The 26,872-nt window shown below is 56.4% G+C and overlaps 1 protein-coding gene across 2 annotated transcripts in view; it reads right to left on the reverse strand.

Annotated features, from left to right (window-relative positions):
- Positions 1-24,973, reverse strand: part of UNC5B (unc-5 netrin receptor B) — a 79,416-nt gene extending 54,443 nt beyond the window's left edge. For both annotated transcript variants that reach the window (XM_060642504.3, XM_060642503.3), the window contains exon 1: positions 24,437-24,973. In XM_060642504.3, coding sequence (XP_060498487.2) covers positions 24,437-24,515 — 79 coding nt within the window. In that variant the 5' untranslated portion in view covers positions 24,516-24,973. The remainder of the gene's footprint in view (positions 1-24,436) is intronic.
- Positions 24,974-26,872: the final 1,899 nt, after the last annotated feature.

Below are 26,872 nucleotides of genomic sequence, written 5' to 3' on the forward strand. Positions count from 1 at the left end.
GCCCTGGGCTGAACTTCTCAGGGCTCCTCCAACCTCCTTTGAGGTAGGTGCTGCTGGGAAGGGGGAAACGGGGCACAAGGTGAAACGATCTGCCCAGTGACACACGTGGGGAGCTCCTGACTGCTCAGCATGATGAGGAACCACAGCCCGCTCCCCAGCCGTCCCTTTTCCCACCACCCCCCCCCCCCCCCCCGCAAATGAGATGGCTACTGTCAGCCTCACTCACCCCTTGGGCCTGAGCCGTCCTGCTGCTTCAGGAGCCCTGTCCCCGTGGGGAGAGGTCTCTGTTGACCTCAGGTTCGGAAGAGGTTGCCTCTTCCCAGGGCCGCTGCCAAAACTCACCCCGCTCCCCGCAAAGTTATCTGCTGCCTTATAAACCCCAGACTATGAGGTGCCTGTGAGGTGAGAGACGGTGAGAAGCCAGCTTCTCCTGGGTCAGAGGCCCCTCCCCGCCCCGGGGGACAGAGGGCAGGTTTATGGTGGCCGGAGGAGGATTGGCCACTCAAACCTGAACCCACCCTCTCCCCTACCACCCACCATCCACCATCCAGGGCGGCTCAGCAGCGGGGAAGTTAGCCAGGAGTTATCGGGCCTCAGTTTCTAAGTCTGGGCCCAGTAGGCCCTGCAGGAGACTGTAGATGGAATGGGAGGGGGACAGAACTCGTGGAGCAAGGTCAAGGCAAGTGCGGAGGAGAGAGGACAAGAGTGAGTGTGAGCGGAAAAGCCTGCAGTCGGTGGAAGCTTCGGGAAGACAAGAACATCTCTGGGAAGCCGCCCAGGAACAGAGCCCCCCCCCCGCCCGGGCCATAACCAAGCCTGTGTGCCAGTGTCCTGGCTATCACGTCCCCTACGGGAGCAGCAGGCACTTTCCAGAATGGTCGACCCCTGTGTGCAGTCAGCAATGCCTTCCTGGGGCTCCAGATCGCTGGGAGACCGGTGTTTCCACCTGGAGCAGGGCTACCGGGTCTGTCTTATTTTTAATGATCACACTCCTATTTATTTCTTTCATTGCTGAATGGCCCCCCGATTTCTGCCTCAGGGAGTTTTAGGCAGTCGGGCTATTTGTGGTGGAGTTTAATGAAGTGACACAGAAGCCGCCTTCTCTCCCATCCACTGTGGGAAGACAGAGGAGGCCCCTGTGTCCCCAATTACCTGCCCAGTGGGGCTGCTCCCACCTCACTCCCTCTCCCCCAGCTCAGGTGACCGTCCCCCCCCCCCCCCCCCCCCCCCCCCCCCCCGTCCTCCCCGGACCCACCCAGCTCACCACAAATGAGGGAAATGGACAGGCATTTGTTTTTACTTGCCTTAAGGTAAGCATTAAACATTTCTCAAGACGGGGGTGGGGGGGAAAGAACTTAAGGAGGAGCCCTAATAAAGACCATTCCTGCTCCCAATAAAGCCGTCCCTTCCCGACTCCATAGAGGCCACAAGCTGAGGACGGAGACACCGACCCCGAGACAGATGCTGTATGTGTGCCGCTTTACAGACGGGAGAACGGGGGCCACCAGAGGTAAAATGATCACCCAAGGCCCTATGGTCAGAGAGGGGTGCAACTGAGTTTTGAATCCAGGCTCCCAAACTCCGGAGCCCCCTAACCACCGAGTGATACCTCCCCTCTCAACATAACGTCATTTCAACTTCACGGCAACAGGTGCTATGGGAGTAGATTGCTACTAATTCCATTCTGAGGTTGAAGGGGGGTGTCAGATGGGCTGACGTGCCTAAGGACACACGGCTAAGGAGTGGGAAAGGTGACAACTGATCCCTTCTGCTGCCAGAGCTTGTCCACATAAGCGCCAGTCTTGGTGACCAAGAGAGAAGGGTCCTTGCACATAGAAGAAACCAAGGCACAGCTAAGGGTGGCAGCAGGAGGAAGCAGGGGTGACTGGTGGCTCAAGCGGGGGGCCCAGGCAGAGGGAGCCCCACAGCCGTCAGGGTGGGGTGGGAGAGCCCTGGGCCCAGCTCCGAGGAGCTCCGAGAACCACATTATGACTTTCTAAGTGGGCGCTCTGCTGACAGCTTAACGGCCAGATCCTCTCAGCCCCGGGCTTCATATTTACGAGCTGAAGGCTCCGGACGGGGAGGCTCAGGAATTCAGCCCACACCACCCAATCCTCAGCCCTCTGGCTCCGGGGCCAGGAAGCCATAAAAAATGATCTTGCATGGCTTCCCTTCCCCCAAATGGTTTTAGGGGGCTGGGGGAGGGGACGGCGAGCGGAGCTTGGGAGCAGGGAAGATGTAGGGCCTTTTCCAAAGCCTGCACGGGCAAAAAGACTCATGGAGGGAAATGGCTGATCCCCAGCCTCCTGACAGACCGCCACCCAGGCTCCTGCAGCGGGCTTTGGCAGTCCTGAGGTCCCTGCTCATGGCTGGACACGATCGTTTTTATGGGGCACCTACTCCAAGCCAGAATATTACCTCCAACACGAGGCCGTATGTCCTCATCCCACGTGGGCTGCCTCCCCAGTTTACAGCTGAAGAGTGTAAGGCCCAGAGAGGAAAAGGAACTTGCCCAAGGTCACACAGCATGTTAACGTTAACACACTGACCTGAATCTAGGGCTCCCAACTCCCAGTGCAGTGGACCCGTGATGCAGACTCCTGACCCCTGGGAAACGGAAGAGCATCCAACTTGCCAGCGGGCGACAGGGGCATGATCCCTTCTTGCTCTGAACAGGTCTCCCTATCTGTGTACATTGCCTGAATGTGACTCGCTGCTCTCTAGGGGTGGCCCTGGCAGTCTAAGGCTGGGGTTCTACCATGGAGCCAGGTCCTAGGCCCAGGTGATGGGGAGTCACCCCTCATTTCCTGGTTGAAGCCAGGAGGCCCTGCCAGCCCTGGCCATCTCTGAGACCAGTCCCCAGAGCTGGGGAGAGGCTCTAGGAGCCCTTGAGCACCCTCCCTCTTCTGTCCCTAAGTGTCCTCAGCCCCTGTCTGGCCCGGGGAAGGGCCAGCGTCTCCCACAGGATGTGGCTGTCTGGCTGGCTGTAGCCACTACCACATCCCCTCTGGGCACCATCCAGGCCCAATGCTGAGGAACGCTGACCACGGAAGCGACCCCACCCTCTGGCCCACTCCGTCCACATACCCCTCTTCCCACTAAAGTGGGTCAGTCCACCCAGAGATATTAGCCTTCAGCTCTCTGCTAAGCTGAGGGCTCAGGCTAGAGTGAGGGCTTAGTAAATGGCCGTCAGGCCCCCAGATGCGTGCAGGGGGTGGGGGGGGGGTTCTGGCCAGCAGGGCCTATTGGTGGCTACAGGCCTCCTGGGCACCACCCCCTCCTGTCTTTCTCTGTGAGCTGGGCCCTCTCCCTGGTGGCCCCCCAGTGAGGGGCTGTCTGCAGATAATCAGGGAACAGATTCGGAAAGAAGGAGGAAAAAAAGCACTCAGGCGCCAGACAGGATCCTTATCTTCTGGGGCGGGATGTCAGAGGCAGCAGCAACAGGGCAGGAGTCCTGCAAGGAGGCCCGGCATTTGCTTTGCGGCAGCCAGAGGGGAGGAGGGGACCTGCCCTGGGTGCTGGGGAGGAGGGGGGATAGGGTGGTCTGTTCTTGGCCTGCAGAGCCTGAGGACCAACGGAATCTGGCCCTGCCCCGGAGGGGGTCTAGATACCAAGGCTCCAGGCCAGTTCAGGCTGGCCCTGGGACCTTCAGGAGACAACAGGAGAGGAGGGCTGAGCTGAACTCCCCCCTCAGGTTCCCAGCCAGACCTGAGCTGGCTGGGCCGTGGCCTTAGCCCTCAGACCAGGGCCGAGTTCCCTGACTAGCTGTGCTTTGGTGCTCTCACCTGTAGGATGGGGGCTAAAACCACCACTGAACTACTAGAACCCTCCATGGAGACATGGTCCGTGAAGACTAAAAAGGGCCACGGAAAGGGGGGCTGTGTTCTGCCTGGTGCTGAGAGCCTTCTATGCCAGGAGGCTGCCGCTCGCCTCTCACACAGCTTGGGGGCCTGCAAGGCCACAGAGGGGCTCTGCTTCTTGGGACTGGCCCCTACACTCTCAGTGAAACCCCATGACGTGACAGTGGTCCCTTTCACGAAGCGGAAAAGTTTTCTGCTGGGGCATTGTCTTCCCAGGGTGGTCCATAAACCAAGAATAGCACCAAGGAGCCTCGTTCTCCCAGGCTTGGACTTCTCCTCTGGGGCTAGACTGAATCCCAAGGATGACGGGTCATCTGTGGGGCTCCAACAAAGGCCTTGGGAGGAGAGCACTGTCAGTGGGGGTCAAGGGCACAGGCCCTAGATGTTCATTCAAATCTAGTGGCTCTGCCACTCTCTAGCTGTGTGACCCTGGGAAAGTGTTCCTCACCCCCCACATGCTCACCTGGGGCCTCAATTTCCTTGTCTATGAAAAGAGAGAGAGCTCTGACAGTCTGTGATTTTATGTTTGACCTGACAGTTGGGTCTCTGCTCCTATAAATGCTGAGCTGTAACGCAAAGAGACAGGAAATACACCCTCATATACACATCAAAGCACTATCACTAAGTGTGACCAATGGATCCCGGAGCATCCTGGGGCCACCTATGCATCCCGGGCCCTAATTTCCTGCTAGCCTCAGCCAGGAGCAATCAGAGTAGAAGACTTCTTGCTGGAGTTGGCTAGTTCATCTCCCAGGGAGGGGGCTGGCAATGCTAGGGAGGATCCCACAAAGAAGGAAAGACTTCTGGCTGGCACTGGGGATTAAAAGCACAGCCCCCAGCCCCACCCCTAGCTGCATGAGGGTCTGGCTGGTGTGAGCTCCAGCTGTCATCCGCAGAGCCATGAACTAAGGCCAGTCTGGGACAGTGCCTGCCTCTGGGGCTGGAGTGAGTGATGGACAGTGGACGGGAGGGGGAGGGGAGACAGTGCGAGGAGGAGGCACAAAGCCATGGCCAGCGGGAGGGGTGAAGGTGAGCGCTGGCTGGAGCCCCAGCATTTTCCGGGCTGTTATTCTGGGCAACTTTTTATTTATTCAGAGGCTGGGGATGCGGCTTAGCATTTGTCGGCTCAATATTTATTACATGCACTTCGGCCTTGTACCACGGATCCCGTGACGGGGGCCACTGTAAGACCCTCTTCCCCAGCTTCTCAATGCTAGGGCGCACTCGGAAACCTGCAAGGGGCAGCTAAGAGGTAGCACCTTCCCGAAAGACCACCTAATCCAACTCTTTTGGTTTATCTTTGGGGAAACTGAGGCCCCAAGAGGGAAGCAGCCTTGCTCAAGGTCATCACAGGCACTCGGATACTCTGTCTCTGATCTCTCGGCTTTCAGGTCACCAGCACAAATACCGCTGGAGTAAAAATACTGCAGGGCACACAGAGATGTGACGGTGATCTGCCCTCCAGTCCCCCACCAGGTGTAGGCGGAGCCAAAAGAAATCTCGGTGCAAGGTCGCTGCTCTGCCATGGGAGCCTTTACGAGGTACTCAGCGCTCCCGAGCCTCAGTTTCTTCCTCGGCACAACCGACGTAATCACACCCACCTCACAGAGCAGCTGGGGGAAGTGCAGGATGACACCTTGGAACCTGTAGAGTCCTCGACAACTGGAACTGGTTTATTGATGGTGATGCCATCAAAAAAGAAAGAACAGAGGCAGGACACCGTGGGGGAGGAGCCGCATCTGTCCATGGCCACCGAATCCCTCCCTTATCACAGCCTCCAAGGTGGGGCAGGAGGCAACTAACAGGTCAACAGCAACAGCAACTGACAACATCTAAATGACCCGGAGCAGCACAGTGGAGCCCCCCCACCCCCGCCGGCAGAGCTGCTGGTGACCTCACACTCCCACCCAGCTCGGAGCCTTCCAGCAGCCATGAGGTCAGCCGGCAGAGCGGGGGCACCTCCCCCACCCGCCACGCGCTGAGCCCAGAGGAGCATGGCACTACCAGGGCCGGGGCAGGACGCCAGCTCAGATTCCACGGGTCCCTCCTTCCTCCCGCACGCCCCCTGCAGCCGCTTCTCCTCCAGCGCCCCCCTCTTCCCCGCCCCCCCCCCCACTACGTCTCAGTGCACTTCCCCACGAGCACAAGATTGCTGCTTCTCATATAACACATAAGCTGTGGTGTGAACTTCTGGTAAATGAAGATCTTATTTAAAGCTGTGTGCTACCAAGGGAGGGGAAGAGACAGGTTCCAACACAGCTCAGCCCTCTTGCCAGGAAAAGGAGGTGCTGGGCTGTGCACAGAGCCACCAGTGCTCCTGGGGAGTCGCTGGAGGAGGAGGGCCACGGGGCCCTGGGCACACCCCTGCCTGCCTGCCTGTGAGGGTCAAACAGGGCATCGCTTTCTTTATCTGTGCAGGAGGGTAGGGCAAGGAGGTGCCCCCCACTGGAGGTTTGGGTTTGCCATGCGGGACACAGAGTGGTTTAAACTTGCAGGGCTTTCCAAGAATGACAGAACTTTGGACCAGAAAGGCCTTGGAGAGAATTGGATCCTGGGCCCTCTACCTTAGCAGCAAAACAGGATCACCTGGGGTGCTTTTAAGATTCCCAGTGCCCAGGGCAGACCCTAAGACCAATTAAGTCAGAATCTCAGGGTGGGGGGGGGGACCCAGGCAGAGGTGATCCCATCATACCACTGAGCAGGTCTCTTCTCAACGAGGGGTGTGCGTCTGAAACGTCAAAATTCGTATGCCCAGACTCCCTGAGTACGAACTGCCAGGGGTGAAGGCCAGACATGTGAATTTTGAAAACACTCTAGGAGATTCACACACACGACCCTGCGTATTCATTCACCGAGCCCCTGTTCACCAAGGGCCCACTCTGTGCCAGGCACTGTTCCAGGCCTGCAGGTATATTACCGGGTGAGGGTGACATATGTGGCCTGCCTGCGTGGACTTTACATGCTGGAGGGTACAGATAATAAACCAGCTAGCGTGGGAGTCCGTGCTCGTTTGATCATCCCAGGTGGTAGTAGGTGCTAGAAGAAAAGTAAAAGGGGCAGGGGATCAGGGAAGGGCTCTCTGAGGAAGGGACAGCGGGGCTAAGACCAGGATGACAGGGAGGAGCCAGCCGTGCCGAGTTCAGTGGGTTGAGGGGGGCACTCTGTGTGGAGGCATGCCTACGGACATGGGGATCATGCACCCCTGCAGCTACAGGGCCAAATCTCTCATCAGCCCCGCTGTTGACAGGGTCCTGGCTAGACAGGATGTGCTGGGAAAGAGCCAGTCAGTGTCGCAACTGCCCTCTTGGGACCTCAGGAAATTCTACAGGCTGCTGGGCTAAAGGGAGGGGGGGGTGGTTAGAAAGCTTTCAAGGGCCTCAGAGTTCACAGGTTCAAACCCCTCACTTAACAAACGGGGAAACCGAGGCTTAGCAAGAGGCAGTGGTATGCTCTAATGTGGCATCTCCGCTCCCAAGAGGGTGACGTGGGACAATGACTCCACTGTGGAGCGCGCCTGCTTGCTGCGGTCAAGCCTACTGTCCTCCCCTCCCCCCAGGTGCTGTTTGCCGCTCTTCACAGAAGCAACCCGTGTGTCCCAGCCATGGCCGAGACCCGTGACACACCCGGGGAGCTTCTTCCCACACCAGGAAGCCCATCGAAGGCCAGACAGAATGGTGCCAGAGAAGGCCATGGAATTCGGAGTTTAGTGGGATCCGGAATTTCCCTTCGCAAGCTGTTTCCAGCTGTTCACCCGTGGTGAGCATCCATGGGAAGGGTGTGACATATTCCGGGGAGGGGACAGGTGGCACAGGTACCCAGACTCAGAGGCCTGATGTGGCAGGGAGGGCAAAATGGGCAGAGAGAAGGCGGCTGGCTGTCTCTGCAACATTTCTTCCCAGAAGCAAGCTAGCTCACCAGGTCACTCTGCACAGACCACTGAAAGCGGCCACTGGCTCAATCTTCCTCGAGCTTGATTTCCTTCTTTGTAGGTGGTGTAGCCAGGAGGGCTAGAGGCCGGTGGAGGTGGGGGGCGCTGCCTATTCTGGGACCACCAGCTTCCCCAGGCCCTGAACAGGTAAACACCCTTAGCCTCTCGGACCAGTCAGACCTAAAGCCCCAACAGCCCCTCTCAACTCCTGCTGAGTTCCCTGGAGGTAACACCTGCAGGTACGACAGGGTGTCCTGGAAAGGCAATCTAGAATAGTCTCAAATGATTCTTTTCTTAACCTTTCTCAGCCGTGCAAGGGCAGAGAGGGCCTGGTAAGGGTGAAAAATCAGCCAGCCACAAAGCAACACCCAATAACTCGGGCAAGCCATCCCTCTCTCTCTCTCTGCCTCAGTTCCCCCACCTGTAAGAGGGAAGTGAAAACACTCACCCTGAGGACCTCCTGGGCTGTGAAGAAGCTCAGATTTCCACCGAAGGTGCTCTTTGCTCGAAGTGCTCCACACCTGTGAGCACTAATGGGCACCACCTTGGCATGTGGTGGGCGGGAGAGCCAGAAACGGGCCCTCACGGGCCCCTTCGCGAGGTCTGCCGGGCTGTGGTTTCTGCAAAGCTCTGAAGGCTGGCCCTCCCCCACAAGCACTAGGGTTCCCTAGGAGAAGCCTTGGAAATGAAGTCCAGGGCAGTGAGGTGGACAGGCTCAAGCTCCTGGGAACTTGTTCAGCCAGCTCTTTTCAGCAGAGATCCGCAACCCCACCCCCCCCCCCCCCCACGCCCGCCCGCCAGGGGCTTGGGCGAGCACTCTGGTCCAGTGGGCCGTGCTGGAGAGGTGGGGGAGTTACTTCAGGCTTCCAGCGGCCCCTCTCCCTGGAGAGGCCAGACCCTGAGCTGGCCAGGCCCTTCCCTCTGCAAACTGCACAGGGCTCAGGGCGGAGGCAGAGGAGGACGCTGTCAAGGGTGTAATAAACGACTTATTGACTGGTAAGCAGAGTTCTCAGGGCTCGGAGCATGACCTTCCGGCAATTATGCCCTCCACTGCCTGCCCGAGGCCCCCTCCCTCTCTGTGGAGGCTTAGGCCTGCCTCGGCGCCTTCCCCTCAGACTATGCCCGACCTGCAGGGGCCCGAGGCACGCAGACAAGGTGTCCCTGGGGCTGCCAGTGTTCCTCCTCATGTACCCACGTGAGCATGCACCCTCTTGGACCAACCCTTAAAACGGCACAGGCTGGAGAGACAAGGTTGGCGTGCTGGCCGGGACAGGCCGGTGGGAAGAGCCCAGTTCTGCACATCAGCTCTTTACTGAGACCATTGTCACCCCGGTGGGGCTTCTGCCTTTGGCAAAGCAGCTCCGGTGCTCCCGAGGGTCACCACGCAATCACTTCAGACATCATCACTGCGCGGCCAGCTCTCATGGGGACATCCAGGGACGTTCACAGGGGGAAGACCTGCTCCCAGCCCGGGCAGTGGATGCAGAGTGGGTTCCCGGAAGGAACACGGAATGTGGAGTCCAGACTAGGGGAACACCCAGACTAGGCTCTGACATAATTGCTGGAAGACTGGGGTGGGTCATGTCACTTCCCTGAGCCCCGGTTTGGTCCTCTAAGACCTTCTTCGCAGAGTCATTAAAAGGACGAAATGAGACAGCATGTGCAAACTGGCTGATGGGGGCAAGAGAACAGACCCAGAGCGGGAGGGAGGCCGGGGCCGCAGAGGGCCTACATCACACCTGGCACACAGATGGAGTGCGTGCGGGTGGGACCCTCACTAATCAAGGTGAAAGCCAACTAAGCAGCCACCTCAGCATGTTCTGCGGCTCTGCATAGAACGGAGGGGTGTGTGTGTGTGTGTGTGTGTGTGTGTGTGTGCGCGCGCGCCTGTGTGTGTGCATGCGTGTGTGTGGCAAGGGACTGGAAAGGGAGGATCCAAGGCTTATCTGAGGCCCAAAGATCAACCTGTGGACCCTGGGGGTAAATAATAAATAACGTGCAGAACCCTTTGCACACACATGAACTGTGATGACCCCACCTCCTCTCTGCGAGGCAAGCGGTGTGGGATTCATCAGCCCCCATTTTACAGAAGGGGAAATCGAGTCCGAGGGAGGGGGCCGACGGGATGCGCTCAGGACCACAAGAAGCCAGGACAGGGACAGCACCTGTGGGTCCTGCCCTCTCCATCTTCCCTGGGAGCAGCACGGGAAGCTGTCCCCCCACGCGGCGCTCACTGCTTGGACCTACGAGCACGCATGAGGAAGCGGAAAGTATTCGAATAGCCATGAAAACACAATGAGAAGGCAGGTGCGGATCTGGCCTGGTCTCGCACCCACTTCTTTCTTATGTGAAAGGTAGCATCCTATAGATACTATCTTGAGCTTCCTTCGCTTCTCCATACATCCGGGAAGTCACACCCTATCAGTCCCCGAAGAATGCTATCATTTTTCATAGCTGCCTCGGTGCCCAGCATGTGCTTGTCCCGTAGCTGACTCAAGGCCTCCACCAGGGCACTCCGGTGATTTCCAAAATTTTGCAATTACAAACAATGTGCGTATGTATTTTTGTATTGATAAAGGTGTACCTGAAGGGAAGATTTCTATTTTTTTTTAAGTTTATTTATTTTGAGAGAGACAGAGAGGGAGAGAGAGAGAAGGGAGGGAGGGGAAGAGAATCCCACGCAGGATCCACAGTCAGTGCAGAGCCCGATGTGGAGTCTGAACTCACAACCGCAAGATCATGACCTGAGCCGAAATCAAAAGTCAGATGCTCAACCGACTGAGCCGTCCAGGTACCCTGAAGGGAAGATTTCTAGAAGGTGGTTGGGCCAAAAAATATAGGATGCGTGTGCGGTTGTTAAATATCGTCAGATTACGTACCCGAAGGCTTGCACCAATGAGCAGCTCCAGGCAGGAACATGGGCCAATGTGATTCCAACACAAGGTGTGGTCATAACTTTTAATGTTTTCCAGTCTTACAAAGCGGGAAGTGGGATCTCAGGGTTGCGTTTTAGTCTGCATTTTTCTTTTTCTTTTTTTTTTAATTTTTTTTTTTTAACGTTTATTTATTTTTGGGACAGAGAGAGACAGAGCATGAACAGGGGAGGGGCAGAGAGAGAGGGAGACACAGAATCTGAAACAGGCTCCAGGCTCTGAGCTGTCAGCACAGAGCCCGACGTGGGGCTCGAACTCACGGACCGCGAGATCGTGACCTGAGCCAAAGTCGGATGCTTAACCGACCGAGCCACCCAGGCGCCCCTAGTCTGCGTTTTTCTAACTATGAGTTTTAATGTTTTCATGTGTTTAAGGGTCATTGTTTTATTAGCTTATCTTGTGAATTATCTATTCATGTCTTTTTTTTCCCCCCCACCCCCCGCCTTTATCTTTTTATCAGGTTTTTGGGCCTTTGTTCCTCAATATTTTAGAGTGCTTTCTGTACTGGGATATTAGGTTTTTTTTGTCTGAGGTATACGTTACAAATATTTGCTCCTGGTTGGTCACATATTTTGTCTTTCAACTAGTTTTGGGTGCTTTATTGTCAAAAATTTTTCTTTAATATTTATATGATAAACGCGATCGTTCTTTTATTTTGTTGCCTCTAGATCCTGAATCCTAGTTAGAATGCCTTTCCTACCCCAGTGTTAAAGAGGAATTCACCCTCTGTTTTGTATAGTGTCACTCTTTACATCTGGATCTCTAATCCATTTGGAGTTTTGTTTTGTTTTGTTTTTTTTCTCTATGGTACGAAATGTGGATCAAAGTTTACCTTTTTCCATATGACTACCCAGTTGTCCCATCACTAGTTATTTCAAAGTCTGGCCTTGTCCCAGTAGGCCGTCACACGATCTTTGTCGTATGCTGGATTTCTCTACGCACTGGGTCTCATTCTGGACTTTTCTATTATGTGTGACTGGCCTGACACTTCACACATTTGTGCCACAGCTTTAATTATGGAGGTGCTCCAGTATGGTTTTAACATCTGGTAGGGATAGTTTTACTTCATCTTTACCCATTTTTATGCCTCTAGGTGATTTCTCATTTAATCACATTGGCTAATGCTTCTAGCATAGTGTTGAATAGAAGAGATGATGGGTGCCCGCGCTTCATTAGTGATCTCAATGGAAATGCCTTTAGTGTTTTCCCATTAGAGAAGATACTGGCTTTAGGACTAGGGTATGTATATATTTTATCATGCAAAAAAGAATCCCTTAAGTTGCTGGTTTCTTGAGTGTTTATATGATGAATGGGTGGTGAATTCTGACCAACGCTTTTCAGCATTTATAGAGCTAATCATATGATTTTGTTTCCTTAGATTCATAAAGATGGCATATGATATTAATTTGGCATATGTTATTAATATTAATGGATTTTGAACCAACCTTGCATTCCTAGAATGAACCAGAGTTGGTCATTCTGTATCATTTTCTTAGGAAAAAAAAAGAGAGAGAATGGAAATGGAAACCAAGGATGACAACTACCATTTATTGGATGCTTTCTCTGTCCTCTGCATGCCTTATTATCTGATTCAGTCCTCAAGAGAGCTATGTGAAGCAGGCTTTATCATTCTCATTTCACAGATGAGGAAACAAAGACCAACAATGTCGAAGAAACCTAGCCGATATCACACAGCTAGCAAATGAGAAAGACAGGACTGGATCTTGGGTCTTGGAAATAAGTGGATAGCATTATGTGGCTGTTACTTAGATATATTAAAAATGCTCACTACACGACAAAATGTGGGAAGGGGAACATCTCTGTAGCAACTGCAGGAGGGTCTGCCCTTGCTTCCCGGAAGCGTGAGCTGCCCCCCTGGCCCCACCCCATCAGAACTCAGCAGAGGAACGAGCAAGGGGCTGGTGAGCTGCGGGCCAGGTGCCGTCAGCAAACAGCCTGCCGGAAGCCCTCGAGGTCTGCGAGGCCAGGCAGCAAGCAGCCCTCGAGGCCCGCCACGTCCCCACCCAACCTCGGTCTTGCTCTGACCCTGCATTCATGTCTCGGGCACCGGATGGTGTGGGAGCAACTCAGAGAACGAACACCGGGCTGGGGAGGTGAGGGCTGCCAGGGAATACAGTGCAGAGAAGAAAACCCTAGTCCTCTACTCCCCGCTGGTCCTGCCTGCCCCGTTTTCTAAGAACGGGCAGCCGGCCGAGGGATTATGTAAGTTCTGGTGGGCATGGCAGATGGTGTGCTGGCTCAGACACATCAAAGCCAGCCCTGACGCTAACCTTCCCTGACGTGGCACCCCGGCCTCCTCTGCTCTGGGGTGTGGAGCACGCAGAAGGATGGGAAGTGACCCAAACGCTGTCATCTAGCTCAACAGCCATGGCCAGCCGGGTTAGGGGAAAGGCCAGGGCCTACCTACCAGCGGGAGGTTCCAGCCAGGGAAGTGAAATCGTGGGCCCTTCCAGCCCCATAGCAAGCAGCTCTCGGATGAACCACACGGTGTCTGGGGCAACAGACCCTGCTCTGCCCGCCTCCTTCCATCGCAGATCGGCTCCGGAGGTTTGGAGAACGGTTTGTCTAACTCCGGGGGGGGGGGGGGGGGGGGCGCGGGTTCTCCTTTGGCCCTATCTGACATTCAGCTTCTTTTATTCCTTTTGCTGATGGGTAAACTGAGGCTCAAAGAGGGTGAGTGACTTCTCTGTCACACAGAGTTGGCCTTGGAGCTGAAGACTGCAGATGTCTAGTCCAGGGCCCTTCTAAATGCATAATGACCCACAGGCTTCTCCCCCTCGCTGTAACCCCAGGTGGATCAACCAAGTCGTGCTGTGGGCCACCCTGTACCTTATGTCTAATGTGCCCCAGGTCAAGAGGGGACTATTAGAAAGAAGCAAGGGGTGTAACCAGCAACTTGAGATTGATTTCTTCCTCGGCAGAAAGAAAAGGAAACCAACTTGTACTGACCGTGCCCCATCTCATTCGATCTCCCCAACAACCAATCAGGGCTTCTTTTTTTATAGCGAGGAGATGTAGGCTCAGAAAATTACAGTTAAGGACGGAGACAGGACTTGAACCCCGTTTTCTAATTCTAGGGCAGATCCTTTGGACAGAGGAGGGCACTGAAGGCCCAGAGCGGGAAAGGGACCACTTCAATGCCACACAGCACATTAACTGTGTAGACAGGTTTAGAATCCAGGCTTCCCAACCCTTAGCTCCGGGCTCTTTCTGCTGCGCACCAGCAGGGGAACACGGGGCCAGGTCAGATTTACAGCAGGGGTCACTGTGCCCAGCAGCCCTGGCTGTCCGGCTGCCAGGCAGGAATTCCAGATTAGCCTGGGCCAGGGGCTCCTGGCAAGGACCAGGGGGTGCCCAGCTGGGAGCGTGATACTGGCCAGGGCTACCGCGGCCTCAGCCAAGGGCCTCAGGGTGTTTAATCTCCGAGGGAGGCTCCCTGAATGTTAGCGCTGAACACAGAGCCAGGGACGACCTGGCTCGGCCACGCCCAGCAGCCAAAACTGCTCCCCTGCACCAAACCCAGCTCCAGCCAAGGAGCTGGCAGTAGCTGCCATGGAAGGCGGAGGGCTGCGGTCAGACCCTACCCATGGGCCTTTAGAAACACCCTCTCGGCCCACACCTACTCCCGGGCCCCAGAGCCCAGGTGCATGTGACAGGCGTTCTCTTGAGCCCTAGAAGGCAAGCTGGAGGGGAATGATCGATGGGCCTGGGAATGCAAGCAGGAAGCAAACATTGCGCGAGGGCCTGGGCCAGCTGTGCCTGGTGAAGGCCACCTTGCAGAGAAGTACAACGTTTACCAGCCCGGCAAATGCCTGCTAGAGTCCCCTCTCTCCACACAAAGGGGTCAAAGGCACTTGACTGCACTACTTGGTTAATTCCTTGCGGCTCCACTGGACTTAGTGAGTCAACTCTCTCACACCTGGGGGCTCTGACTTTTGTCACTGGTACGTAGTAAGTGCTCAGAGGCAGAAGCAGAAGAGGATGAAGGGAGAGAGGCAGGCAAAGGCAGGGGTGGGGTGGGGGTGGGGAGGCTGCAGGCAAAGCAGCAAGAATCTTCTGACTCTTTGGTTACGTCGACAACTGTCAAGTCCAAACACGGTAGGGACTGAATCGTAGCGGCACCTGGGTGAGTAAGGCCTGACCGTGAGTTCGCATCCATCCATTCTACAAGTGTTCATCGAGCACCTTCTAGGTGCTGGGGTCTGTGCTGGGTGCCAGGGACACACAAGGGAGTGAAATCAGACCCAGTCTCCTAGTCACCTAGTGTCACAGCTGCTCTTTCATTAGCTGGTTGTTCAACCCCATCCTGCCTCCACCCAGGTCCCCGGGGCCCTGGCTCAGTGACAAGGAAAGGGAAGGGTGCCAGGCTGTCCCATGGAACCCTTGCCACCTGGTCCTGGGCCACTGCCCACTCTGTGAGCCTCGCTCTGCCCTGCTGTGTGTCACAGAATGCTCCAAGGTGGGATGGGGGAAGGAGCCAGGCACGACTTTCCTGGAATTTCTGACTGAATTTCTGGTAAGTTCTGCATCTTCCATGGGTGCTCTGGCCCCAGGCTGGGCAGGCGGGCGCCTCTGATCACATTACAGAGCTGCTTTCCTTCGGCTGTCTCCTGACTCCGGTAATGCCTCTAGACGCCACTCGGGGCCTCAGGGGGTTGCTGGCTCCTGGGTGATCTCAGTAGAAGATGTTCCTCCCAGACCTTGGTGATGCCTTCCTCCCAGACCTGGTGATGCCACCAGGCCTAGGGGACCAGAAAAGGCAGGCAGCCTCTCTCATCCTGCCACCTCTCCCATGCTCTCTGGTCAACCTAGAAGCTGTCACTCTCTGCCCGCTTGCTCTTCTGCCCAGAGATGTACAGGGAGAAAAGCAGGGGTCAGCCAGATCAGGGTAGGGGAGAGGCATATGCCATCTCACAGCACACCAGGGCCCAGTGAAGGTGGCAGGCCACCTCACAGGTGGGGATGTGCAGGTCCAGAGACACTGAGCCACCTGGCCCAGGCACTCAGTGAATGAATGCTTTCAATTCCAAAGCCGTGGCTCTTTCCACAGCACTAAGGGACCCCTGGCCCCAGAATTCTTACTGTACCAGATGATCAGATACTAATCAGTGGCTGAATTTGGAATCTGTTTCCTGGATGGACATGCCAGATGTCCCCACCCCCAGCCGGTCGCAAATATACCCCCTCCTAGGAATGCCCTCTCTGCTTACCCAAACTCCGCTCATCTTTCAAAGGCCAAATGACACCCTTCCTCCTGCAGGAAGCCTTCCCTGACCAGCCACGCAGGCGCACAGGAGCCTTCTCTTTTTTTTTTTAATTTTTTTTTTTTAGCATTTATTTATTTTTGAGACAGAGAGAGACAGAGCCTGAACAGGGGAGGGGCAGAGAGAGAGGGAGACACAGAATCTGAAACAGGCTCCAGGCTCTGAGCTATCAGCCCAGAGCCCGACGCGGGGCTCCAACTCACGGACCGCAAGATCATGACCTGAGCCCAAGTCAGCCGCTTAACCGACTGAGCCACCCAGGCGCCCCCAGGAGCCTTCTCTTAACAGGAGCAACACTCCCTGTTGTACCACTCGATACGTGGCATCAGTAATAATGACGCTGAGGAGGACAGTGAGGCTACTGAGCACTTGAGAACGTGCAAAGTCCTTGTGTGTGTGACCTCGTTCTTCCCCACAGCAATCTGATGAGGACTGGCATTGTTAGCAGTCCCGCTTTACCAATGAAGAAACTAAAGCTCAGGAAGGGAGGGCAACTTGCTCTAGGGCACACAGCCGGAGGGTGCCCCGGCCAGGATTTGAACCCAAGCAGTCTGACTGCACAGCCTGCCCCCTGAGCGTGGCACTGGATCCCTCCCAGGCCACACGTGGCCTGGCTCATCTTTGAGTGAGCTCCTCTCCGCCGTCTCACTCACTCTTGCACCCGACAGTGCACACCTGATGCACGGCTCGTGCCTCAAGAAGGGACACAAACCAAAATCAAGGGTCAGGCCCAGGCTTTGCCAACTTTCACTGCAGAGCCCAGTACCCGCTCACTCTGAACGAATGTGAGGGTGCACCAAGTTTTAGGGCTGGGCCAATATTCCAGGGGGGAGGTGGAGACAGATCCCTCATTCCCCACCCCGAGATCAGTCACCCTCCATCCCTGAGAAATGAAACAATGAATGGTCTGGCTAGGTCTGAGAGTGTGTTCCTCCCACATCCTCCATGGGGCCCCCCTGAGCCTGGCAGCGTCGGGAAGAACAAGGGCCTCTTCTCTCAAATGCTCAGGCTGTCCGCCACAGGGTCCTTCTCTGTCCCCTGGGCCCTGCTTGGCATCTGGGGCTCTCTGCCTCTGAGACAGGAGATGCTTATGGAACAGGAAAAAGGGCCTGAGGTCCTGAAGGGTAATTTATGGCTTCAGAGAGAGACCCAGGGCCACATAATGCTCACAAGGGCATTCCAGTCGATATATTGATGTTCTAGAGGGGCCTCTGTAAACACAAGTGGTTCTGGGCCTCAGCTACCTCTGTCTCTTGCTGGCTGCTGGGGCCTCTTCAGCTGGAACCAAGCAAAAAAAAACAAAAACAAAAACAAAACAAAACAAAACAAAACAAAACCTGAGGCCCTTAAAGGTCATCCTTCCACCTTCCCCAACCTTAAACTTACAGAAGGGGAGTCCAACCAGGACCCAGAGAGGAAAAGGCACTTGTCCCACAGCGGCGGAACAGCAAACACCAGAACCTCCTAATTCCCAGGCCAGGAGTTGCTGGGCCTCCAGGCCATAAGCCTCCATCCTTTTTCCCCCCGCCATGCCTCTAGAGGAAGCCGTCTCTGGCGTCACAGGGCTGTCTCCTGAGGAGGAGGCACCCGAGTAACCACTGTGTGCCATGCACTGTGCGAAGTACTTTATCATAACCAGGGCGCAGGATCCTTGAAACAGCTCCATGAGGATCGTATTATTGCCCCCATTTTACAGATGAGGAAACTGAGGCCCGCGGTAATGACAAGTGAACCTTCCCCTCTGGCCGGCTCATAGAAGTTCCTGGGCACAGGGTTCTGTCCTTCCCTTCTTGTCCGCCCTGGGGGCACAGCAGAAGGCACAGAAGCATACCACCCCATGCTCCCACCCCCGACACCATGCATTCTAGTGCTTAAGAAGTATTTTCTGAGCTCACTCCATCTTTAAGAGCCATAGGGAACGGATCAAAAAATGAGATATCTTTTCTTCTCAAGCCTCCACCCCAGGTCCCAGCCTGCAGTCAGAGGTAGCTGAGGGTCAGGTCCCCAAGGTGCACCCCTTCGGATGAGGCTGAGAGGCCCAGGAGTGGAAATATGGCCAGGGGGTGCCTCACCAAGGACTGGGCTTGCCCAAGATGGTGGCCGAGCAGATGCCGATACAGCCAATTCTCTGAGAGTGAGAGAGGCCTGGGGCCGGCCACCCCTGCCCAGGTGCCCCAGCTAGCTGGCTTAGCCCCCACCCCATCTTTTCAGGACATGCTGTTAGAAAGACCTGAAAAAGAGAGAGTCAACATCTGGCTCCCATCACCTCCTCCAGGAAGCCCCAAGGCTTACAAAGTTGACACTTTGCTGTGCTCTCCCTACCTATACGGTCACTGCCCCCATTTGGCATCTGAGGCTCCCTGAATGGCATTTCACAGTTCTGAAGTGGACATCAGCATCCAGCATAGTCACCACCTTGAGGGCTGGGGCCAGGGCGGCTCTGGCTCTGATCTGGGTCCCAGGTCAGTTTCCTAGTGAGCGTCCTCCTGTCCGGTGGGGTTCTTACAAGGACCAAGTGAGGTGCCACCTCTAAGAGGGTTGATAACACTAAAGCCATATGCACCAGCAGTGGGGCTGTGACTTTCCTATAGGTCTCCCTGCTCCACATTGGCTCATCTCTTATCCGAGAGCTAAGGGTGGCAGTCAGTATAGGCCAAAGCGCGAAGGCAGGGGGAACCCTTGGTGACCAAGGAGGTGGTAAGACAGTGGAGTAGGACTCCTGTGTGTGTCTGGGTGCACATGTGTCCTCCTTCAATCACCTCCACTGAGAGTCCCGGCCCGAGCCACGCCTGCTTATGTTGCTTTCCATCAGGGGTGCCACTCGCTCCAGCTCTGTCTGCCTCTTCTCTAGCAAATTCCAGAGGAGACCCCACTGCCCCTAGAGGGCTGCAGCATGAGCCTAACCCAGGTCAGAGAGCAGATCTCCAAACCCTAGGTGCCGCCACTGTTCTTGGTAAGCTGGAAGTCAACTGTAGGCGACCCAAGGACTCAGACGCTTGTCCTGGGGGCTGTCAGTCAAGCTCCTGGACTGGCTTTAGGACCTATCTATGGCTGACCTTCCTCCTTCTGGGGCAGCAGGACCTACCCTCAATCAGGCCTGTTCTATCTGTCCTCAATGGGGGATGCTGGCCTCTGCCCTTCCAACTCCGGAACCTGGCACTTGAACCAACTCCTGCTCACAACCCCCAGCACAGGGCAACATCAGGCCTCCTTAGTGCTGAAGGGCAAATGGCCTGGGTCCCACCAGGAAGAGACATCCCCAACAGCATACAATGGATGGAGCTTCCCATGCCTGGTGGTGACTCACTGTCCCCACACTACACATACCTATTTATACACAAACACACCACAGCTGTGCCCATATGCACATTGCACACACCCAAACACACATAGCCACGTACATCACACCCCCATATACAAAAGGCATACCTCTCCCCTACACATCCCCTCCTCCTGCACCTTCACCTCCACAGCCTAACACCCCACACCCATCCTCACCTCCCACCGCACACTCCCACCTCGGCCCACGTCCCTAATACACATTTTCACACCCACAGCTTGCCTGCTCCGAGAACCGAGCCACAGGGCTCAGGAAAAGTTGTGAGGCACTGGGGGCAGCCCGTTCAGGGAGGTGAGGAGGGTGGCTGGGCGCACTCGCGCTGTTGGGAGGTCGAGAGGCGGTGCAGTGTGGACGGATACAACTCAGGGGACGGGAGAGAAGAAGGGAAGGCTGGTTGGGGGGGGTGTTGCCAAGGAGGAGCGGGAGGAGCTCGGTGGGGTGCGGGAGAGAAGAGGGAGCGGGGACGCCCAGGTGCAGGGCCCCCAGGTAAGCGCCAGGCCGGCCGGGCGCCACAGAGTCCACCCCCGCGGAGAGGGCTAATCACGGTCAGGATCAGGCTCAAGCCGTGCTGTCCGCAAGGGTCGATTCGGGGGCTTCCAGCACCTCGGCGCTTTCGGAAAGAAGCAAGAGGGAACAAAAGGGGTATGGGAGCAGGGAGGTGGTTGATTTATGCCTGCACTTCAGCATGTGTTTTCGCTGCCATTAGCGAGAGAAAAGCCCAGACTCGGAGAGAAAGGAGTGCCGTGGGACCCGCGGTTTGCCCACCCCGTGGGGGCGCATTGGCCGCGACTGAGCGGGGCCGAGTGCGAATCTGACTCGCCCGCCCGGGCCCGGCTCCGCAAAGTGGCTCGGGTCGGGAGGCATTCCCCAGGCGGCCGGGGCTCCCCCGCCGAGCGCAGGCCCACGGGGGGTGGGGGGCGCCCCAGCCGCAATTCCGGAAGCAAATCGAAGGGGGCAGTGCATGAATTCCCCCCCACCTGCCCGAAAGTGCCCTTCCTCGTATTATCTTCATTACGGTATTTTAAATTTCCCTTTAAAAAAAAAAAGAAAGAAAGAAACGAAACAGAAAAAGCACAGAAGGCACTTGTTTGGTTTCATTCTGCCTTCACAGCTTTAATGACTCCATTTGTGGAAGCTGTTTAGGAAAACTGGTGAAGAGGGGGCCGGGAGAGGCGCCGCCTGTGGCCTGGGATGCCCGCTTCCTCCTTTCTCCCCCGGAGGCCACCCCAGCCGAGGCACCTGGTTGAGATGACTCCACTCCCCAGCCCCAGTCCCAACCCTGGCCCCTGCCTCTCTCCCTTTCCTACAGGGTGTCTCCAGCCCAACTCCAGAGCTGAGAGTCTAAAGAACGCGCTTAGCCGCCGGCAGGGGAGGAGGGGGCGCTCCAGGTCGGGCCATTCAGAATCCTTAAAGTTACTCTCAGCACTTGGAAACAGAAGGGGTTTTCCTCTAGCCTCATCCCCAAATTCCTAGGCAGCCCACACCCTCCTTAGAAGACACTGATGAGGAGGGAAGGAGAGATGGGAAGCAGATCTCATCTTAGGCCCGACAGCCAACAGCCACAGGGTGGGGAGGAGATGGGGCCCCCCAAAGCTTGAAAATAGAAAGTAAAAATATATTCTGCCCCACTTATATGAAGGCAAAGCTTTAAAATGTAGAGCCAGGTAGTCTCAGAGCCCAAGGAGGCTTGGCCTGTGATTCGTCTCACCCAGGGCAGATTAGGCACCAGGAGTGGAGCAACCTTTGGGCACTTGGCTAGTCTCAGGACCTTACTTCTGATGTCTGGCCCAGCCCTGTTCCACCCGTCTGGGGTCTGAGTTCCTGACTCTATCTCTTCACCCACTCCCCCATCCTGCTACAAGTCCCATCTGACCTAACTACCCAACAAACCTTATCTTTAGCCGCTGGCCTTCTGTGGGGCCTCAATTTGGCATCTCGGTCCCAGATCCATGCTGGCCAGTCTGCAGGCTCGCGGAATGAAGGAGCCACAACTAGCCTGAGGTTTGAGGCCTGAGTTCAGATTCCAGATCTATCCCTGAGTCCCCGAGTAACCCCGGGGCACGTCCGGGCCTGTTCCAAAGCTTCAGCATAAATAAGGGGGTTGGAAAAGAGAGGAATTGTTTTGTCCTCCAGAATTCCGGAGGGGTGGGGGGGGAGGGGGGGAGGAGAGAAATTACCTCCGAAATTCCTCCCCTGTGGTGATACTTTCACTATATGAGAAATCTCATTAAGACCCTCTAGATTTTCCATTTTTTTGAGATGGGTGTTTGCTATTGTGTAGAGAGAGACACGGATGGGCCACCACACCACACTACACTACCACTCCCCCCTCCCCACACACACACACATGCACACAGAGCAGACACACTCGGAAAACTCAGATTTTTAATTGCATCTTAAAAGGAAATGTTATCATGACACCGTGGTCCCTTCTCAACCATCCCAGCCAGAGGCCATGGCAAGACTCATTAAAAGCTCCAGGAAAGGCTAACAGGTGGGTGGGGTGACAGGAGATCCTCAGGGCTAACCCAGGCTTTTGAAGTGGCCTCTGCTGGCCAGTCACTTGCTGACATCCTCTTCTAAGGGCCTGGGGTTTTATGGTTCTGGGTTTGATTTCTCCACCATCAAACTTTATGGCTTAAAAATCCTCAGTGCTGTAAAGGGAGCTCATCTCCGTATTTACTGGGGAGGGGGGCAGTGAGAGGAAAGAGTGGCGCCTGCTACCTGAGGGGAGCTTGCACATCTCCCAGAAAGACCCTCCCCCTTCTATGGAGACAGCCTTATCTCCCTCAGCTTGATATAAACCTCGAGGCAGAGGTGGATGGGGCCCCGAGGAGGGCTCCGAGGAGGAATCCAATGTGACCTGAACCAGCCTGACTATTGGAGAGGAGCAGCCCTGTGCGCACGTCTGCAATCTGTGGTCAAGGGAAGGCAAGATTTGAGGAAAGCCAACACGCTGGCCTTGGTTTTCCCCATCAGTGAAATGGGACTCATGAAGGATCCACTGGGCAGACCCAAAGAACATTCTGAAAGAAGTTCTGTGCCTGTGGCATCAGAGAGATGAGCTGTGTAGGAGGAAGGCGCCGGTTCTCCCTCCTGAAGGCAGATTTCTAAGGGCTTTACACTCTGGGCCGAGGGAAGGCTGCAGGCCAACCCCACCAGTTGGCCCCTCTCTAGGCTGGTGGGCAGGCAGCCCCTGCCGTGCTAAGTAATGAGCACAATTCCAACACCGGTTCTGCTCACGAGTGAGAAATCAAAGCCTGGTATTAGAGGCCATTTCTGGCTGGGCTCCGTTTGTGCCCAAATCCATCAAAGCCCTGGGCCTGGGGTTTCCTCTGGGAAAGGTGGGGGCTGGATGCTTTGTTAAGCAGGAAAGGCAGGCCACCCCCAGCCTCCCCAGCAGAACCTGGCTCCGGAGAACTCTCGGCCAACCAGTCTTGTCTTTTTCCTGCCCAGCGGAGACCCTCCCCCCACCCTCAGTAACCTCAGTATTTATTCCCCATCCCATTGCCCGGCTGGTTCTAAAACAGTTTCCCAAGCGCCAATCCTGCCCAAGTTCACAAAGACTTCACCCTACCCTTCAATCACCTCCCCTCAAACACCCTCAAACCAGAAACCAACACCCCAGCCCAGCACCTCCCGCATTAAACTGCGCTCTTTAAAACAAGGTTGGTCATTCAGCAGCCTGCCCCCTCCCCCACCAGTACCTTCCAACTTCAAAACACTGCTTTAAATACCAGAGTCTGCCCAAATCGTAATTAACCTGGATCAAATGATTGTGTCGTAACTTTACAACACAGGGCTGGGGGAAAAAAAAAAGTGGAGGATGTGCTAAAACCAAGCCCTCGCTCCAAGGCCGTGGGAATCATTAATTCCAGAGCGAGGAATCTTTGGCTATTGGGGTGTACGTGGGGGGCGGATGCCAACAGCACGGCGGAGGTGGAGGGGGAGGGCTGCGTCACCTCGTCTACTTTCTGCGCCAGGTTTCCAGCCCCATTCTCAGCCCCAACTCAGAGGGCTCCGCGCGGGACGCCCCCTACCCATCCCACTCCACCCCGCCTCGCCTCGCCTTGCCTCGCCTCGCCCCGCCCCGCCCAGGGAGCGGAGGTGTCCGGCCGCCGCTGCCAGCTCACCTACTTGGGCTCCGGCACCAAAGAAAGGTTGGCTCCTCTGCGTCCACCGGCTCGCCGGGAAGACACAGCCCAGACAGCGACGCGGGGCCCAGCCACAGACGAGGGAGACGTGTACACGACCACGGCGAGGTGCTGGAGGCGGTGGCGGTAGGCACTTTATCTCAGGAGCCCACCAACCCCCTTAAGGCATCCTACAGGCCCAATGTAGATACGCGCACCTCGTCCGCTCCCCGGACCGGGAGAATGTCAGTGACCCATTTAGACGGAAACTTGGCAGGATCACTATGTACTCCCCTCCACCCCAACACACATACATACCAAACCCCAGAAAATATCCCTCCAGACCAGCGGATCCTGCGGTCTCAGGGAAAGCTGTGCGAGCAGTATTCGGCCCTTCCCCCTTCGATAGCCAAAGCCTTTCAAGCCTGCCTCCTCCGGCAGGCCGAGCAGACCCGCACTTCCAGTGCTCCGCAGGTCTCTCTATCCCACCCTCCCGTTTGCTGATTCCGGAGGGTGCAGCGCGTAGGAGCCTGGACGAGCCCGGACCCCGACTAGGAAGTTTCCGGCGAACCGCACATAAAAGCACACCTGACCGACGCGGCGAGTCTCCACCCCCCCCCCCACCCCTGCCCGGGTCTCCGTGCGCGGGGAACCTGGGGTCCCCTGGAGGCCAGTCCTCCGGAAAGAGCAGACCTCGACTCGGGCACCCGTTCCAAGGAAAAGAAGTGATCCCTTCTAGGCGGGGGCAGGAAGCTTACTCTGAACCACCTGGCCTGCGCCGCCCGAGGGGTGGCTGCGCCATCGCCCACTTTGGTGGGCGGAGAAATCTACCTTCTAACTTGGGTGCCGTGGCGCTTTCCCTGTGCACACCGACGCGGTGATGGACCACTTCAACTTCGGGAGACTGGGGCGCAAATGTCCCCTATACGTCCGCCCCCACGCCCGATCGCTCCCTACCTGCTTGGCTCAGCCTCGGGTCCCAGCAGAGCAGCAGCGCCAGCAGCAGCGCGCCCCGCGCTCCGCTCCGGGCCCACATGCTCCCGCGGCCAGGCTCGGGCGCCTCTCCCCCGGGGCTCTCTCCCTGGCCCCAGCCTCGCCGCCGCCGTCTCCGCCGCCGCCGCCTCCTCCTCGCCGTCCTCCCCGGCGCCCGGCCGCGCCAGCCCGTGCCCTCCGTGGGGGCAGCGGCAGCCACGCTGCGCAGAGGGCTGCCGGGCGCTCGGAGCGCAGTGGGTGCCCGGCGCCCGCTCTCCCGCCAGGCTCCGGCGCGCCCCTCTCTGCGCTCCTCAGGCTCTGGGGCTCCGAGCGCTCCCCGCGCTCCCACGCCCTGGCTTCGAAGTTGCGAGACAGAAGGTGAGTGCACTCAGCGACACTCGCAGCAGCCCGCGCCGCGCCGTCCGAACCCCCGCGCGCGCCTCTCTGCGCCCCGCCGCTACCCGCGGCTCCGGCGCCCTCGCCGGCCTCTGCCGCCTGCCACAATGCCGAGCGCCGCCGCTCGCTCGCCCTAGTGAGTCCGCAAGCGGAGGGGGACGGCGCGCGGCCGGGGCGGGGCCTGGGCGGGCAGGGGCGGGGCCGGCAGGGGGCCCCGGAGGGGGGGAACCGAGGGCCACCCGGGCGCGGCCTCTGCTGAGCTGGGGGCCTTTCAGGGGGGTCCTCGCGAGCCGGTGGGCCTGGCGACTTGGAAAACCCGGCCGCTGGAAATCAGCTGGAAGTGGAGTCTGGCCAATTTTCTTTTCCAAAAACTAAGGAAGTGTATCTAAGCTCTCCTTTGGCTTGGCTGTGTCAGCTTTCTCATCTGATCAAACTGAGGAGTCTCACTTTTGGCTCCCTTCGTCTGTATTACGTCCCATGCCTTCTACATGTTGGGATGTTTCCAAAACCGACTCTCTAAATGAGAAAATCTTGAACGCCGAAGTCGTGATCAAGCTGGGGCTTACAGCCATGTGAACTTGGGTATGAACTTGGGATGTAGATCATCCTGGATGGGTCTACTTGTCTGAATAACCTCAGGCAGAACTGTTTACCAGACCCCTCTAAACCTCTCGTAGCACTTTCGGGGACTAGGGCGTTAAAAACTTGTCCTCCAAGGAACAGTGGGGTAGAGGGCACGGGTACAAACATTTTTGGCTCAGAGAAACTTGGGCTCTGTTCCTTACCTTCTGTGTGACCTTGAACTGAGCAAGTTACTTAACCATTCTGATGCTCCCTTCATCATCATCTAAAATAGAGAAAAAATTATAATTATTTCATAAGGGGGCATAGGATTGAATGAAAAAAATTATGTATGGAAACTGCATTAAATGTCAGTAATCTCTCTTTCCAAGATCTCCCCTCCCTGCCGGGCTGATTCCTGGGGGGGGTAAGTCCTGGCCTCCCAAGGGTAGGCCAAAGGCCATTTAGGTGGAGTTTGAGGGATGGTGGTGTTTTAAGATTGAAACACGGAGACGTCAGAAGGGGTGGACCAGCTAATACTGGCAAAGACTTGTGCCCCAGGAATGGGGTTAAGCACTTGATACGCATTACCTCAGTCCTCACAACAACTCTATCCCCATTTTATAGATGAAGGAATAGAGGCACAGAGATGTAAAGTCATTTGCTCAAGATCACACAGCTTGGAGAGAATGAGTGAATGAAGGGGGCAGGAAAGATGGGATTAGAAAGAAACTCTGAGCTGGGGAGCCTCCACCCCCCTACCCCCCACCCCACCTCTCAGGGGCTGGCCTGGCAGAGAAGGATATTGCCAGCCAGCAGGAATGCCTCTTCTCCCTAGCTCTGATCTGTTCTCTACTTGGGATTTTTCTGGAGCTGGGATCTAGGATAGCTCCTCAAATACAGGTGCCGTGGGCAGCTTCAGGAAGGGGTGAAGGAAGCCTGAGATTGGTCCAGCTGAGCCGAGAAGCCTGTAGGGGATGGACTGAAATAGAGCCCAGTATGCCCAGGGATACTTTCTAGGCTGAAGAAGAAAGGATTTGGGGACCAGAGGGGACCTGGTGGGGACAGAGGAACAACAAGTATTGCCCATACCCTCCTCCACACACCCTGCCCCACAGGTTGGGGTCTGGAGCCTCTGGGGCAGGGTTCCTATGGTCAGTCTGCCCCTTCCGCCCCCTGTGGCTGGGTACTCAGGATCAGGGGGTGGATGCGGGTAGTGCCGGACTCCCTGGGAAGAACTTCAGCCAACTGAGAAAGGTCCCTGTGGGCAAAGGTAGGCGGGTTATTTTTAGCTTGGCCCAGGGCAGCCCAGGCAAGGGTAGTGGATGAGAGAGTCAATAGCTGATCACACCAAGCCAGCTCCACCCGTCCATATAACTATAAGCACACATACGTACACATACCTCTGGACACAGTTACAGGCATACCTCACTGATACACACCTACAAAAGCACACACAGGTAA

The sequence above is a fragment of the Panthera onca genome, chromosome D2, assembly GCF_046562875.1.
Source record: "Panthera onca isolate mPanOnc1 chromosome D2, mPanOnc1 haplotype 2, whole genome shotgun sequence".
NCBI classification, from domain to species: Eukaryota; Metazoa; Chordata; class Mammalia; order Carnivora; family Felidae; genus Panthera; species Panthera onca.